The 18,279-nt window shown below is 37.9% G+C and overlaps 1 protein-coding gene across 2 annotated transcripts in view; it reads right to left on the reverse strand.

Annotated features, from left to right (window-relative positions):
* LOC132099021 (protein lin-7 homolog A-like) overlaps positions 1-18,279 on the reverse strand; it is a 56,639-nt gene that overhangs the window by 10,653 nt on the left and 27,707 nt on the right. Inside the window, exons 3-5 of one of the 2 annotated variants that reach the window (XM_059505389.1) lie at positions 8,129-8,200; positions 2,226-2,435; positions 310-527 (exon numbers count right to left, since the gene is read on the reverse strand). In XM_059505389.1, coding sequence (XP_059361372.1) covers positions 310-527; positions 2,226-2,435; positions 8,129-8,200 — 500 coding nt within the window. Of the gene's footprint in view, positions 1-305; positions 528-2,225; positions 2,436-8,128; positions 8,201-18,279 lie in introns of both variants that reach the window. The other variant, XM_059505390.1, reaches the window with a different exon arrangement.

Below are 18,279 nucleotides of genomic sequence, written 5' to 3' on the forward strand. Positions count from 1 at the left end.
TAATTTTGCCCTTAAGTGTGATCCTTCAATGTCTGGACAACTGCCTGATAAGCGAAGCCCACTTAATGAGCTCAGTCTGTGATGTCATCAGCACTGCTTGCCAGCCGATTCATTATTTCACATTATGACATAACAGCTAAGTTTAAGACACAATAGCGGTCTGTTTTCGGAACAATGTCCCACTGGTGACAGGCAGCATGTAGTACCGAATTTCCCACAGGCTTCAAGGGGTGGCAGGGCAGCTAACTTCTCCGTGAGCTGCCCTGCTGAGGTCCTGTTACCCTTAAAGTAATGAAAAGCCTCACCTACGACATGTGGTTCTGCTGGGCGGTCAGGTTTTGCTGCTGCTGCTGTTGTTGTTGCATGAGGAGCTGCTGCTGCTGGCGTCTGCGGGCGGTGCGGAGCTTCTCGAACCTCGCCTCCATCTCCTCCAGGACTTTAGGGGTGTAACGCACCACCAGTTTGACGCTGTCCTTGGCTGCTTTCAGTAACTCTACAGCCTTTTCATGGTGTTCACCCTCGACGCTCTGAGAAAAATAATTCAGTAGTCAGGTTTTCGGAGGAATCTGTGGTTGTTCATGTCATCTAATTCAAAGGACCGAAATGCAAACGTGTATCTCAAAGTTCAGTAGTTTATTGATGACTGCTGCAACTTTATTATATCCAAACTCATAGCTTTGTCAGCGCAAAACAGCACTAGAAATTGCTCCATCGTGATGAACATTTAATTACATTTTGGCATGAAAGAGCCATTAATTTCCTATTAGCTCAGGAACCGTAACATGTTTGGTTTAATGAGAAATGGCTGCTTAAATGCTGTCACAAAACGCTTTCCTATTACAGTCTTTGACGCAAATGAAATCAAATGGATCCTTTCTGAAGTCGTCTGTCATCTCTGAGCGAGAAAACAATGGACATTTGTTTCTGTTAAACTCAAATTAATCCTTCATGTAATAGAATTGTAACAAACTTGAATGATGGCAGAGATGAGCAAAGAATCTCGCGTCAAACGGTTTGCACTGCATTAGTTACTCAGAGCACTTTATAAAAGTAGACAGCTTTTTTTACTGAAAGATTAATTCAGATTCAGTCAAAGATTCATTCTCATCTGGCTCCAGTCTGAGTGAATTTTGATAAAGATAAAGTCTTTTTCAGTTTTAGATACAGTAATGCTGTACGCTTTCTATCTTATTTGTCCAGTTATATTATTTTAAAATGTCAACTTTAGCTTAAGTAAAATATTAGTCTCTAATTGGTCTGAGCTGCCGAAATTGATTTATTTGAGTATTGTTCCATAATGCAATCAGCCTTGTAGACTGCTGGAATTGTTTTTTCATTGAGATCAATGTAAAAATCCTTTTGCCGTAATAATCTCACTTCAGCCCAAACTGATCTTTTTATTCTTTATTGATTAAAAAGCTAGTGGGCCCTCTAGCGTGAAAGCATCTTCACAGCTGATGGCATCTTGACAGCTCTACACAGTTGAAAAAAATGCATCCCCTAAAAATTATAATTGTATTTTTATTGTACAAACACTGAAAGGGATCTTCCAAAAATGAACATTCTCAAGCTTTTCCAAACCTCCATCAGTTTCTTTCTTCTTTTGAGCACACACATTCAAGATATTTTGAAGAATATTGTTAAACAAACTGTTGACAGCAGCCATTGACTTCCATTATTCTGTAGTATAATGTAGTATATAATAGTATTCCTGTAATCACACCATCATCTAGGAAGTGTTTTTTTTTTCCTGACTGATAAGCATGTGTGAACTAATAAATTATGTAATGCTTTGTGGTGCTAAGATTAGTTTGTCTCCAATGTTGAATCCTATTTCATTCAAGAACAATAAAATTAGAAATTATAAAATTGTAATTCACTTGAAAAAAAGAGATATAAATTAGGGATATCAAAAGATTTTAATCTTGATTAATCACATCTAAAACAAATTGTGATTAATCTTTCGACAGCCATAAAGATAACTTAATTTCAAGTTAATGCCCTCATGCCTTTTGGTTTATTTTCATTCTGTTTCCATCTAGTTTCCATCCAAATATGCATTCATTTTCTTGCTATTGTGAAAATAACATTACACTACGAGATTTTAGTCTTGTACACCTTTTTATAGAAATGTGTCCTTAAATTACACACATGCACTTTCCTTTTACAGAGTTAGAATAGAATAGAAAAGGTCCTGCATAACAGGAACATCCCTAGCAACTCACCACTCCATTGACGGACAGGAGTTGGTCACCTCTCTTAAGACCGCCATGCCTCTCAGCCACGCCCCCAGGGATGATGCGGGAGATGTAGATTGGTGAGTTCTGCTCTTTTCCACCCATCACATTGAAGCCAAGCCCCTCATCTGTCTTGGGCAGCTCCACCACCCGTGGGTGAGAATGACCCTCGCTGGCTGCAAATGCCGCCACTGTGGCCTGATAGGAACCAAAGGATTCAAAATGTCAGTGATTGTAAAACATGACTGAGAAATAGACCAATATATCTTCAAGGCTGATTAACGAAAAAATATTTTGAGATGATGAGATTCGTGATTGCCATTTTCTTTGGAATGTCTATAAACTGCTTGGGGATGAACAGCAATGCGTGAATCACATGGTTTAATTAAAACTTTCTGAAGAGACACTATCACTTGATATATATAATATGATATATGGCATTTTTATTTGATATGGTTATAAATATTGATCAGTGTCCATACATTTGGTAAATGTAAGCTTAGTCTTCAGAAGACTTGGATTAAATGGCTCGATTAATGTGGATTTCATTATATAATGTCTTTTAAAAAAATTTGAAGCTCGAAAATGTTGATAGCTATAGACTTTTGGACAGACATAAATGATGAGTAAAAATTAAATATACTTAATTTGTGTTCCTAAAATGAACAAAAGGTGAAGGTGAGTGATGACAGAATTTTCATTTTTGGGTGAACAAAAATTTAACATGTAATGTATCTTTTCTGTTGTGATTTATCAGCAAACTTTGTGGCATTATTAAAACATTGCTCTGTTTGTCTGTAAATCTCAAACAATCAACCAACAATCGACAATCAATTGGTCAAGGACTCCTGAAGTCTTCAGAAAACCAATATTTTAATTTTTCATTCTGTTTGAGCAGCAGAAATCAGATACTTCGCCTTTAAAACTTGTTAAAACAGTGAGGCACATTTCAGCATGGGTGGTTTTGTGAGCAATGGACTACTTGCACAACTACCTCCGCGTTCCACTCAGTACAGCTCAGGAGTTTCTGGTCAACATTTAGCACACCTACAGATCGTTTCTCATGAGAAAGCAGATTATTACTAAGTTTTAGGGATGGCATTTTTTTAATATTACCAATTAGTCATATTCTCTGCGTTAACAACCTGCTGAAATATTCCTATGAATACATTTCTCTTCCAAATATGCATTCTGAATAATAAATAAATATATTACCCCACTAACAGTCCAGTGCTTGTCATCAAATTTTTCTCTTACTGATCATATTTCACCCCTGTTGAATTTACAGTTTTAAATGAATTTGACTGATAAAGGCCCTTACAAAAAATAACCATGGTTTTACAATAGTAAATGTGTACTAACCAAGGTAGTGGCTAATATATTAAATACAGATAAATCATTAATTCTGATCTTATTCATCAGATCTCACCCACGTTGAAGCGTTGCGATTTACTAGTTTAAGAGCACTGACACCCTGTGGTGAAACAATCACGTATGTTTACCAGCCATTGCCTTATCAGACTGGCTTATGTTGGAATAAAACTTAAAGTTTTGTTGAGTTTGGACAATTTTACACACAGTAATCATCAGAATATCTCTTCTCCAGTCACTGAAAATATCTGGATTTTGAAATCATCCCACTGACACTTATTTTAATAGGCATTTTAAATTAACTAGATGATTACGGCACATTAAATATACATAACCGGAAATAACAGAGAGGTATTATTTCAAAACCAAAGTGTGTCAAGAAGATCAGTGCAAGTAGTCCATTGTGCGTTATATATTTTGTAGTCTTTGTACTGGCTATGGCTAATATATACAAACCTGCTCTCTTGATATCAGTTTCGAGAATTGAAAAAACCATAACAGTTGACATTACAAAGAACAAAGGATCTTCTTCGCATTCAAGACCGCAATTTTTATTCGTTGATGGCAAGAGACCCCATTCTCTTGAAACGCATTAGGGTGGATTGATATTCAAGAACTGTCAGCCTCAATATACACTTCCAGTGTTACTCTTAAAAGCCAAACTAAACAGCTCCACTATGGCTTTACAGAGGCTTTACATTTAGATGGACTCTTTTAGACTGTGCTCTAGTCAAACCCTTGCTTTTGTGGAAGCAGATAAATGAGCAAAGTCAGGTAGTACATCCCACAAAGTTATTCCATAGCCTGTAAGAATATGTCAACATGTTTGTGCTGTAAGTAAAAGAGAAACTGCATCCGATAACCTGCTCTGCTGCATGCATTGTCGTCTGAATTCCTAAGACTTCAGAGCTTGATTGCCAAGCGCCAACCACCAGGGGACAGAGAATGTGAAGGAAGACAAAAGTACTTCCTGCTGATCCACGCTGTAGCTACAGGTGCAGCACTGTGGGGCCCAACTCATCATTAAGGCATTCACACACAGGAAGCAGTGAGAAAAAAAACACCAAGGATTTTTTGGAGACTTTGCAAGGCACCAGATTCCCAAATGGCAAACCAAGCAGTTTTCTGATCTCAGAAACTGAAAGAACAGCACCTTCCCTGTCTGATTGTTTCGTGTAACACTGAAAGAAATGCTGTTTGAAAGCGTTCTGTATGCAGTTCCTCAACCTTCCCCAGCCACATCTTCTCTGAGGAAAATAGAAGTAGATATATATAAAAAAGAATGTTAAGCCTGAAATTGTCGAATTGTAAATCAGTGATAAGTACCCTGCATTCCCTGTGCATAGAACACATATATGCACATGGCGTATGGAAAAAATAGTAGCCAAAGGCGTCACCTGGAGCTCAATTGCTGCAGGGGATCCCAAAGGATGACTGGGGCTTTTAGAGCTGTTCTCCATCCTATTTATGTGCCATCGATTGAAAACTGTAGTAACTTTTCAAAGTGACCAAGCGAGGTGCTTTGAGGCACTCTAAGACTTTTGTAATTTACATCCTGCATTAGAACTTTAATTGATATGCTAATTCTCCTCATCTGGTGAGACCGCCTTGCTGAGCACAACACTAGGTACTGCTGTTTTCTGTAAAAGTGTCATTTCCATAGTATAGTTGCCTATTATTACAACACCACTCAAATGAGTCACACTGTCGTTTAAAATTATTGCATTGTTTTCATTATGTTGAAATTGAAAGCCTGTTTTTCTCTGACAATAACTGCACCAGTGTCTAAAAAGTAGTGAGTGCTATTAAACATTTATTATAACTCTGAATCAATGACAAGGACTTTAATTCATAAAAAATTCTAAAAGCGTATGCTAAGCATGAATTGCCAACCAATCAAGAGATTAGATGGAGGAAAGTCATTTTAGATCATAAAACCATTAATACCAAAATATAAGTCACCTCTAAAACTTGTCTTTCTGCGATGATAGGATGAGGGCCTAATTAAATATTAAGGTCATACATTTATTTTATTTGTATTTTTTTCTCAGGCCCACTTATAATGTTAGTCAAGGATGTTTTGTGTGTTTAAAAGTCATAATTGACACTTCGCTAAGCTTCACGGTCATTGGTTACTGATTTTTGCTAACACAAGCTTTAAAGACTGTCCTAGAGCAATGAATGTGAGATTTCCAGCATGCTTTTTGGTAAAATGTGCTCAAAAATTGAGTCGATGATTTCCTTAAACAGGATTGAACAAAGTGTGACATTGTAAAGCATCTTCCATGTTTTTGATGAAATTATTAAATTATGCAGTATTACTTCTACCTTTTAAAAAAAGCTTTAGTCAATTACTCTACACGTTATTGCAGAGCCAGGAACAGCACGTTTCACCACACATCCTACTCTCAAGATGCCCTCAAGTGCACCATTTGCATTCATTATTACGACATGTCACACATGCAAGTTGAAATCATAACGTGCCATGTAGCTTAAAAGTCATAAGTAGGCTGCAACTAAATGTTTGTGATACATAAAGCAGTTGACACATAAAGCAGTGAAAGTCAAGTGATAAAATTCACACTTGTTGACTATAAGCTGTTCCAAACATCACGCCTTAAAAATAACTGAAATATGGCATGTAAAATTAAAATAACTTGCAAAATGATTCATTACAATTCACTGAAGACTAGCTTTCTGCTCACTCAACTCTATATAACATAACAACTAGGCATCTCATGTATCATCTGAGTTTCCAATTTGTAGATATGACTTTGTTTGGTCATTCATGTGCAGTACTCATAATTAGGATATCATAAAGATGGATAAAGGTCAGATTCAGAGCCTTTAATAATCTCCACTAGAACACTCAAATAACAGCAGGTACACAAGCATGACCGTCAGCATTAACACGACTGGACCACTGAGGAGTGAACAGACAATATAATGATAAACACCTGTGCAGATCAAAAGTACTACCCTGTGACTAGGTAGGCAAAGTTGCTGGACCCTAATTAGACCTCCTTGATGTGTAAAAGTGGGTGAATATGTTCAGAAATGTTCTGGACTAGGAAAGAGGTTTTCAGGTCTATTTCACATAGTACATCACATACATTTGAAAATGAGATTTCTTATAATATGATCACTTCAAATGCAATCATTAGCGTATGTCAGGAGACATTTTAATTCTCAGATACTGAAATGCAAATAACGTTCTCAATAACTAGGAAAGTCTTCTGTTTTCACTCGGATTTGCATAATTAATAGACTATTACACTGAACTCAAGCCTTATTGGGATCGAAAACACAATTGCAACAACACCCACAAATGCAGCCTATTGAGCTATTAAAAAAAGGTATTGCAGGGTACCGCTCAGCATCCTCCGTAGCATCCAAGCATGCTTTGTTTTCTGTCTGGCTCGGCTCTTTGTGTCTAACGGTGTAACTGTGCTTGAGTCTGTGCACCCGTGCAGAGAGAGAGATGGTGGGCAGAAGTCTTTGGACGTCAGTGTGGCCTTTAATCAGCAAGGCTCTCACATTTGGCCCATTGGTGTATGTCCCTGTGATGTAGGGATGTGCATAAGTACATTGTTTCATGAATGACTAGTTGAATAATCAGTCTTAAAGAGCCCTATATAATTAGGCTAGTTTCAGGATCGTCCAATCAGCATCAGGATTTTTTTAAACGAACGGAGCAGGAATGAAACAGAACAGAAGTCTCAAGACACATTTTAAAAGTAAAACTATTTTTGAACTTTAACAGCCCTAGTGAGCATAAGATATTTCTTTCATTTAAAACATTTTTTTAAATCTTATTGTAGTGTATATAAAAATAACTCACATAGGTGATTATATAACTGAAATATAACTGTTATATGCGAAACCGTTTTAAAGCACTGAATTAAGAGTTTTTCAAATCTATCAAATGCACCTGCCTGCAACCATTCAGGTGTGCAAAGTGTCTATTCCTCACAATATATATAAAGTCAGTCTGAGATATCTGGCATGCTGCAGTGACTGATATATAGATATCACCCACCGCTGCAAAAAAATAAAATAAATAAACTTTAAAAAATTCCCACATTTGACTGGTGATTATGACCCATCCCAAAAGAACCATTTTGTAGTGAGGCTGAAAATCTCCCACTAAAGATTCAGCAAGGCACTTCTGCTCATCTAGTACTCAAAAATTCTATTACCCCTCCCCCTCTCCTTTTTATGTCTCCTGTCTTTCTCACAGGAGTGCACTCTATGCACAGTATGAATTTGAATGAATCCTGTTTCAGTAACAGTGTCTGAAGAGAAACTGGCAAGTGTTTGTCTGCAGGTCTGGCTAATTGCTGATTGTGTTTATCAAACCAAGACAGTTTGCAAAGAAATACATTTGAAAATGTTTGTATTAAATGATTTCATCTTATTGATAATTAGACTACAGAAAAGGGTTGCTATTATTAGTCTAGCTTATATGTAACACAGAAACAGAGGGCAGGTGATTTGGAAGTAAATAAAGTCAGACCTACCTTAGCTGTGGCACGTGCTTGATACTCTGGACAGCCATTCACTGTTATTGTTTCATGCATATATTGATAGACCTATTAAAATAAAGAGAACAAAAAAAGTTTCAGTTCTTCTGTATTTATCAAAATGATGTAAAACATGGATAAATAGCAATGAAGCATTCTGCTACAGTAGGCCTTACAAATTCAAGTCAGCCAGTGTAACAGATAAATTGGAGATTCAATGGTATTAATGTAATTCATTTTATTCTTTATTTATTTATCTTTTATATTATCAGGAATTATCTCATTGAGATATAAATCTCTTATGACAGGGGGTCCTGGACAAAATGGCAGCAAAGAATGCTTCACACAAACAGATTATAAACACATAAAACCACAAAATATAATAAAGAATAAAATCTTATCCAGCATCATATGGAAAGATTATGTTAAAAAGCGAAACGGTGCCTATTTGTTAGGTAATGGTTAAATATTTTGATAAAGATAAAAACCCCAAACAAATCTTGATTTAACATTCTGAAATGAAATTTGTTAGAACGCAATGATGTGCAAAACAAGAACGTGTTGCATTCTCAATATACACTCATTGGCCACTTTATTAGGTACCCCTTGCTAGTACCGGGTTGAACCCCCTTGTGCCTTCAGAACTGCCTTAATTTGTCATGGCATAGATCAAACAAGGTGTTAGAAACATTCCTCAGAGATTTTGGTCCATATTGACAAGATAGCAACACGCAGTTGCTGCAGATTTGTCAGCTGCACATCCATGATGCGAATCCCCCGATCCACCACATCCTAAAGATCTGGTTGCTTTTGGAAGCCATTTGAGTAAAGTGAACTCATTGTCATGATGATCTGAGATTTGTGACATGGTGCATTATTCTGCTGGAGGTAGCCATCAGAAGATGTACACTGTAGTCAAAAAGGGATGGACATGGTCAGCAACAATACTCAGGTAGGCTGTGGCATTTAAACGATGGTCATGTGGTACTAAGGGACCCAAAGTGTGCCAAGAAAATATCCCCCACACCATTACACCAATAGCAGCAGCCTGAACCGTTGAGACAAGGCAGGATGGACCCATGCTTTCATGTTCATTATGCCAAATTCTGACCCTATCATCTGCAGCAGAAATCAAGACTCATCAGACCAAGCAATGTTTTTCCAATCTTCTATTGTTCAATTTTAGTGAGCCTGTGTGAATTGCAGCCTCTGTTTCCTGTTGTTAACTGACAAGAGCGGCACCCGGTGTGGTCTTCTGCTGCTGTAGCCCATCTGCTTCAGGGTTTGATGTGTTATGCGTTCAGAGACGGTTTTCTGCATACATTGGTTGTAACGAGCGGTTATTTGAGTTACTGTTGCCTTTCTATCATCTCTAACCAGTCTGCCCATTCTCCTCTGACCTCTGAAATCAACAAGGTATTTTTGTCCACACAACAGCCGCTCACTGGATATTTTCTCTTTTTGGACCACTCTCTGTAAACCCTATGATGGTTGTGAACTTCAACACATATAGATGGCTAAATTAGATTAGATTAGATTCAACCTTATTGTCATTGCACATGTAAGGTACAAGGCAATGAAATGCAGTTAGCATCTAACCAGAAGTGCAATAAGCAGTAAGTACAGAATATACAAGGTCTACAATATGTAAAATAACTATACAGATAAGTATTATAGACATAATTTACAGATTTTAAATACTATCAGCATGATATACAGATAGGTGTACTATGAACATACTATACAGATGGATTATGTAAAAGTATGTACACTATAGGCAGAAACTATGTACATATGAACATCATTTACACTAGTGTAATGGACAGTAAAGTGCATAGAAAATATTTTAATGTGCAAATGGATTACTCAGTGTTTCTGGATGAACAGACAGTAGTGCAAGTAGTAACAAGTTTACTGTTTTTTGCTTGTTGTAAATAAATAATTAAATCAGATATAGTGATGAGGAGTCTGCGTGTGTGTGTGTGTGGGGGGGGGGGATGTGTTGAGGGGTGTCAGAGGGCAGAGTTCAGTAAGCAGACAGCTGTAGGGAAAAAGCTTTTCCTGAATATGCTGGTCCTTGTCCGAAGGGTCCTGAAGCGCCTCCCGGAGGGCAGGAAGTTAAACAGTCTGTGGTCAGGGTGAGAGGAGTCCTTAAGAACGCTGCGAGCTCAACGTAGACAGCCTTTCCTCTGGATGTCCTCAATAGCCGGAAGTGGTGTCCCTGTGATTTGGTGTCCCTGTGCATTGGGCAGTTTTCACCACCCTCTGCAGTGCCTTGCGGTCAGCCACTGAGCAGTTCCCATACCAGACTGTGATGCAACTGGTCAGGATGCTCTCGATCGCACACCGGTAAAAGTTCACCATGATGGCTGAAGACAGCTGGTTCTTCTTCAGTGTCCTGAGAAAGAAGAGACACTGGTGAGCCTTCTTGACCAGGCTGAACATATTTGTAGTCCAGGACAGGTCCTCCCAGATGGTGGTTCCCAGGAACTTGAAGCTGGAGACACGTTCGACAACCTTCCTTTTCTTCTTCCTGAAGTCCACAATGAGCTCCTTTGTCTTGCTGGTGTTAAGGAGCAGGTTATTGTCAGCGCACCATGTGGCCAGCTGCTGTATCTCTTCCCTGTAGGCAGTCTCATTGTTGTCACTGATGAGGCCAATCACTGTGGTGTCTTAATGATGGAGTTGGATCCATGCACAGGCTTACAGTCGTGGGTGTAAAGGAATGGGCTCAGCACACAGCCCTGTGGTACGCCGGTGTTAAGTGTGATGGTGGTGGAGCGGTGGTAAAATATATTGATGATGATGGTGGTAATGCATTGATGATGGAGGTAAATGCATTGAGTTGCTGCCATGTGATTGGCTGATTAGCAATTTGTGTTACCAAGAAATTGAACAGGTGTACATAATAAAGTGGCTGGTAAGTGTATAGTGGGCATTAGGGTAAAGTGACTTTTAAGATTAGTATTTCCTTTAGGTTGATGTGGAGGAAATGCTATTTCTTTCTGAAATAAAATATTATTATCAGTTTTATTTATTAATTGTTACTAAAGAGTGTTTTTTTCCCCTTTTTTAAATGACTCTTTAATGTGCTTAAAGGGTTAGTTCACCCAGATAGCAAATTTATGTAATTAATAACTTACCCTCATGTTGTTTCAAACCCGTAAGACCTCCGTATATCTTTGGAACACGGTTTAAGATATTTTAGATTTAGTCAGAGAGCTCTCAGTCCCTCCATTGAAGCAGTGTGTACGGTATACTGTCCGTGTCCAGAAAGGTAAGAAAAACATCATCAAAGTAGTCCATGTGACATCAGAGGGTCAGTAAGAATTTGTTGAAGCATCGAAAATACATTTTGGTCCAAAAATAGCAAAAACGACAACTTTATTCAGCATTGTCTTCTCTTCCGTGTCTGTTGTGAGAGAGAGTTCAAATCAAAGCAGTCTGAATATCCGGTTCGCGAACGAATCATTCAGTTCACCAAATCGAACTGAATCGTTTTAAACGGTTCGCATCTCTAATAAGCTGTTAACTTTTTTATGTGGCTGACACTCCCTCTGAGTTCAAACAAACCAATATCCCGGAGTAATTCAAGTGAAGTGACATTCAAAGTGAAGTGACATTCAGCCAAGTATGGTGACCCATACTCAGAATTTGTGCTCTGCATTTAACCCATCCGAAATGCACACACACAGAGCAGTGAACACACACACACACACACTGTGAGCACACACCCGGAGCAGTGGGCAGCCATTTATGCTGCGGCGCCCGGGGAGCAGTTGGGGGTTCGATGCCTTGCTCAAGGGCACCTAAGTCGTGGTATTGAGGGTGGAGAGAGAACTGTACATGCACTCCCCCCACCCACAATTCCTGCCGGCCCGGGACTCGAACTCACAACCTTTCGATTGGGAGTCCGACTCTCTAACCATTAGGCCACGACTTCCCCTGTAAATGTACTCAAACAGTACACTGACTGAACTGCTGTGAAGAGAGAACTGAAGATGAACACCGAGCCGAGCCAGATAATGAACAAAACATTGACTCGTTCACGAGTCAAGAACCGTTTCTGTCAGATGCGTCCGATTCGTGAACCGAGGAGCTGATGATACTGCGCATGTGTGATTCAGTGTGAAGCAGACCGACACACAGGGCGTCTGAACTGAACTGATTCTTTTGGTGATTGATTCTGAACGGATTCTGTGCTAGTGTTATGAGCGCGGCGCGGGTAAACCAAAGGCTTGAATCAAGGGCAATCATCGCAAATGACGCCATTACGTCGAGCACAAAAGAACCGGTGAACCGTTTTCTTCAACCGGTTTATTGAATCGAACTGTCCGAAAGAGCTACTGGTGATCCGAAAACCGATGCAACCGGTTCTTCACTCGTGAACGAGTCAGTCTATTGTTCGCTATCTGGCTCGGCTCGGTGTTCATCTTCAGTTCTCTCTTCACAGCAGTTTAGTCAGTGTACTGTTTGAGTGCATGCATTACTCCGGGATATTGGTTTGTTTGAACTCAGAGGGAGTGTCAGCCACATTAAAAAAGTTAACAGCTTAAGTCATTTGTGGATTAATGCATATTAGAGATGCGAACCGTTTAAAACGATTCAGTTTGATTTGGTGAACTGAATGATTCGTTTGCGAACCGGATATCCAGCTGCTTTGTTTTGAACTCTCTCTCACAACAGACACGGATGAGAAGACAATGCTGAATAAAGTCGTCGTTTTTGCTATTTTTGGACCAAAATGTATTTTCGATGCCTCAAAAAATTCTAACCGACCCTCTGATGTCACATGGACTACTTTGATGATGTTTTTCTTACCTTCATCAACATCAGGGTAAGTTATTAATTACATAAATTTGCTATCTGGGTGAACTAACCCTTTAAGTTTGTCATGAGAAGCCATTTGTCAAGTTTGTCAAGCCATTCCGGTGGATGACGTAAGTCGCGTGGGGTTTGCGTGATTAGTGACAAATATGGAAAGAGAACAAAACAAAACACGTACATATGTTTGACATATGGATATTTTTCTTACAAAAATGGATGGATACACTGTAAGAGGCCTTTATTCACCCCCCCCCGGAGCCATGTGAGCCGTTTTATTATGAATGCTAGCTGACTGCAATGATAGGTCTTGGAATGGCCAGGGCAATTTTAAATATAACTCCGACTGGATTCGTCTGAAATAAGAAAGTTATATACACTTAGGATGTCTCGAGCGTGAGTAAAACACAAGCTAATTTTCATTTTTGGGTGAACTAACCCTTTAATCCAGTTTTAGCCACAGACACCTTTCTAAAATGCAACACATGCAACATCTTTCATCATGGTTCTATATTTTCTCAAGCAGGTGCGTGTACAGAGCCCATATCTGCATTCACACCACCCAGGGATGAAACTATTAGCTTGAGGTCTTTTGAGGATTTGAAGAACCTATGTTTATCTCATTAACCAGCGCTTCTGAAACACAGCTGGAGTTACAGGAAGCTCCAGCTCTCTCTCGCTCTGTCTCTCCTAAGTAACAAGTTTCTCTTTAATCTGTCCTCCTGCACCTTGGGCAGACTCTTTAGCTGTTGAACTAACCTCCTACTGAGAGATTAGTATTATAAAAAATCTCTTTCTATGCCTGTTGCCCTGTTGGCTTTAAACCACTCACTTAAACATTCTCAACAGGCAGAAAATATTGGATGGCCTTTAGAAACGGCTTGAGAAAAAAAATAACGTGGGCTAAGTGTCTAAACAAAACAGATTATGTTACTAAGGAGAGGGTGACATTCTACATGTGAGATATGTTTTACTCAGAAAGCTGAGCCATAATAGTTTTCAGCACAGCATGTTGTACACCTTATTTATTTATCTCAGTCATTATTTTATGTCTGACTCATGTGGAGCATGTTCGGGCAGCCTCTTGAGGTTTTGCACAAAGAGCAAGTTTTGCTCTGTTAAAGGAATAGTCACCTAAAAATTAAAAAGTCTGTCATCATAAACTCACCCTCGTGTCCTTCTGAACTTATCACTTTCTTCATCATGGAAAAAACAGCTGTAGCATTCATTTAATTTTTACAATTTAATAACATTTTTCAATCATAATCATCTATAGGTACTTTCTTTTTTAACTGCTTAGTATGTTTAGTTGAATTAAGAAACTTTAATTAGTTTACATTTATTGACTAAACTTCAATAGATGTGTGAGGGATCAATGCAGCCAGACGAAACAAATCAATAGATTTAGGACCGAAGTAAATCTTTCAGAAGCCATACTTGTGTGCATGTGTGTGTCCCTACGGACGGGGGATTGTGTGTCTTGCAATTGCGTCTTGGAAATGCATGAATATCAGTAAAGGTCGAGCTATTTCAGTGTGTGTAATTTATACGCTGTGCTAGTGGTTGAAGTGCAAATCAGATTTGTTTTGAACTAATTAAAAGGAAATTAAATTAAAGCTATAAAAGAAAGCCAACTCTTTCTTTTCAAACATATAAAAACATACTTTATTTTTCTGATACTGTTTCTGATGCTGATAATCCAGCCGTCAACATCTATTTGTGATCAGAGCTTGAAAAACACTCTGGGAACTATTTTATGCCATACTTTATGCAAGACATTTGTGGTTGGTTATGTGATTTATTAGGCAGGCAGCAAGGGTAATAGGGCTTTATGTAACCACTCTCTAGTCATATATATATATATACTTCTATTCAGCAAGGATGCATTAAATTTATTAAAAGTGACATTTCTATTTTAAATAAAAGCTGTTATTTTTAACTTAATATTCATAAAAAATTCAAAAAAATTAATAAAGATTTCCACAAAAAATAAAAAAATTAATAAACAATGTTAATGATAACAAAGATATTGATAATTATAAGAAATGGTTATTCGGCAGCACATTTCTGAAGGATCATGTGACACTGAAGACTGGCGTCATGACTGCTGAAAATTCAGCTTTGCCATCACAAAAAAAAAAAAAAAAAAAAAAAAAAAAATATATATATATATATATATATATATATATATAACAATTAAAAACATTTGAATGATAGTGTATGAAATAATTTTAATGATTAAATTATCATTAATTTATGATATTATTTACATAAAATATTTACATAAAAATACATCTGATAAAATCTGACTTAGCACATCTACTGACCTACCGCTAATTGTGGCATTATTTTCATGTCATTGACCCACCAGTTTTCATCATCATAATGCAAAAAAATATATTTTTTCTAAAACTGGAAACATTTATAACATATTACATATTACAAGTATTTATACCTCATGAAAGTATTTGTTCTAATTAATTTATGGTGATTTTAATAACGAAAAAGTAATTTTGATGATTTTTTCATCACTGCATAATAGTAATGATAATTTTTTGGGTGGGGGGGGGTGTACTTAACTGCCATGTACAGTGTTGTTCCGCCCGTTTTTCTGTGTCTACCTATAATCATGTTTCAGCTCAGTCCTGGTTTCCTTGTCTTCCTGTCTTCCATGTCTCGAGGGATCACTCTGTTTCCTCTCAGCTCACTGGGTGTTCGCTTGGCTTTTATTACCCCAGATATGTTTCACCTCCAGTGAGACCGACACACACACACACAAACACACGTGTGTGTATCACCCTGACTTCTCACTACTCTGTCCGATGGAAAAACCCACCCACAGGCTGCAGTGAGGTACTCTGTGTAACCATGGTGCCTTGTCTATAAAGAGAAATATGATTTCAGTTGTTGTCATTTAAAACTGCGCTCTCCCTCCTCTCTGCTAAATCTTTCCATCTTCTCTCGACAGGCAGTTCAGTGAAGCCTGATTCACAGCAAAGCTTCTCATTTGCAAGTCCATCCCACCAAGCACAAAGAAGCTATTCCACATAAACACACACAATTAATAACGACAGAGGCTGACACCTCTGACCCCGTAGCAGCGGCGTAGACACTGATTGACTATGCTCTCAGTTGATATTGGCTCTGTAATTGTATTCCACTGAGAGTTGCATTTGAAATCATACACTTGTTTGTGGGTCGTGAAGCTTTCTCTGACAGACTTGACTGTGGGAAATCATCCTCAGCATAAAAACATCTTCATTCTCATTGCTAGAAGAGATCACTGTAGGTCAGTCCAGTTGTTCTTCTGATATCCAAAAATACATTACAGTAGCACAACATAATAAGATACCACTAGAAAACAGGACAACATCTAAATTTCTCTAAGCAGTCAATTAGGACTGGATCAACATTTGGTTGATATTTGTTTTAAAGAAATGTTAAAGGTTTTATAAGGCCCTATCAACGACTTTGTTTCCCAAAGAAAATAATGTAGATTTGCTGCTTTTTTTGCCGCAGGTTTATTAGAGGGTCTTCCAGAAATCTAGGGAGAATTTTTATTTATTTAGGGCTGTCAAAGTTAACTTTTTACTATTGTATATTACATGGGCTACAGACAATCATTTTTAAACACTTATGATTTTAAAATATTACATATTAAGTATTATATATTAATATATATCATATATTTATTGTATTCAATAAATAGAAATAGATAATAGGTGTAATAGAAAATCGTGGTTTCTGGTTTAAATAAAATGAAATAACTAAAACATACATAAAATACATACTGGCCAGCTTTTACTTTAAAATTAGCAAGAGAGCATAATCCCATAAAAGTGCTGATAGGAGTGGACATTTCTGACAATGTGCAAATTAAAGATATAAGATCCAGCCGGCTCATTTTCATATTGACCAACACAATCTATCAAGAGCAGCGCAAATGAGCAAAGGGTCGCAAACAAGCAGAGCGAATGATAAACATGCGCGTGTAATCGACAACACAGGAGCAAAATGATTAAGACATGCTTTTTGGGGCATTAAATAATAGGGCAAATACCAGTAAATTGACTGCAAACTTTAGTAAATCACCTTGCATGATTAATTAAAATTTTCTCCTATAAATTTTGCATCTGAAAGAGAAACTCCTACAATGCATATGCTCCGTGTCTTTAGTAAATCCTGACAGTTCTTTTTTAATGGCTTTGCGCTGCCATAATAGTGGGTAGAAAAAAGATACACTGTCACATTTCACTTTACTGTAAACACAATTTTTACGTTTCTTGACAAGCATTTCGAGGAGACATGACAGATGATTTTGTGAGGGTATGTGTAGGCCACTGTAGTTGGTTAGTGTCTAGTTGTCCTCGTTTTGGCAACGATTTCACATGGCTAAGTGAGCTTTATGACTCATCTGAATAGATAAGAACTCTTGTCACTACCATAGTTACCGATAGACTTGATCTTGAAGTGCTCCGTGTTTGTGACATCTAATTTTTCTGTTCTTTAGACTTTTTGGTTGAGGATATTTTCATTTTGTCATACTGACATTGTCCCTGCCACGCAGAGCTTTGCTGATGGTGCTGTAAATTTAGTCGACGTTATGTCACACCCTTGTTACAGGAATGTAAGAGACAGATTGCATCATATGATACCTCGCACGGTTTCCAGGCCATGAAATGAGCTCATAGGGCATCCATGCACGGCTCAGTGAAACTCGGCCTGATGGATGCTGGGAGTGTGTATTGATGTCGTACCAAAATTTTTACCACACTAATGTTCTTTTTGATTGATGAGAAACTTTGCAACAAAATGAAACTGTACTTAACGATTCATCTGTTGTGTCATCTGCTGTGGAGAAACCTATAAGCTGAATCTCATATATCGAGTCTGAGGCATGTCTCTACAGATGTTCTATGTCTGGTTTTGGCACATTTCCTCATGCATAGTTATAGCCACATTAATCCTGGCCACAGACTGCACATAATCAAACCGTTTATGGACCATCTGATGCGTTTTACCTACAAAAAAGCCAAGAATTTTTTCTAAATCACAGGCTCCATTTCCCAAGTATCAATCAATCAATCAATCAGTCAATCAATAAACCAATCAATCAATCAATTAATCAATCAATCAGTCAATCAATCAATCCCAATCCGTCAAGCCAATCAGAATCCATCCGACTCAAAAGAGTTTTAAACTTTTAAAGCATTAGACGACAACTGCAGCTCACGCTTTAATAATCAGAATGTTGCATCATCCCTTAGTGTCAACACTGATATATTTATCATTATTGTTATCTTTGTAGTTATATCTCTTTGTGT

This window comes from Carassius carassius, chromosome 22 (assembly GCF_963082965.1).
Source record: "Carassius carassius chromosome 22, fCarCar2.1, whole genome shotgun sequence".
Taxonomy (NCBI): Eukaryota; Metazoa; Chordata; class Actinopteri; order Cypriniformes; family Cyprinidae; genus Carassius; species Carassius carassius.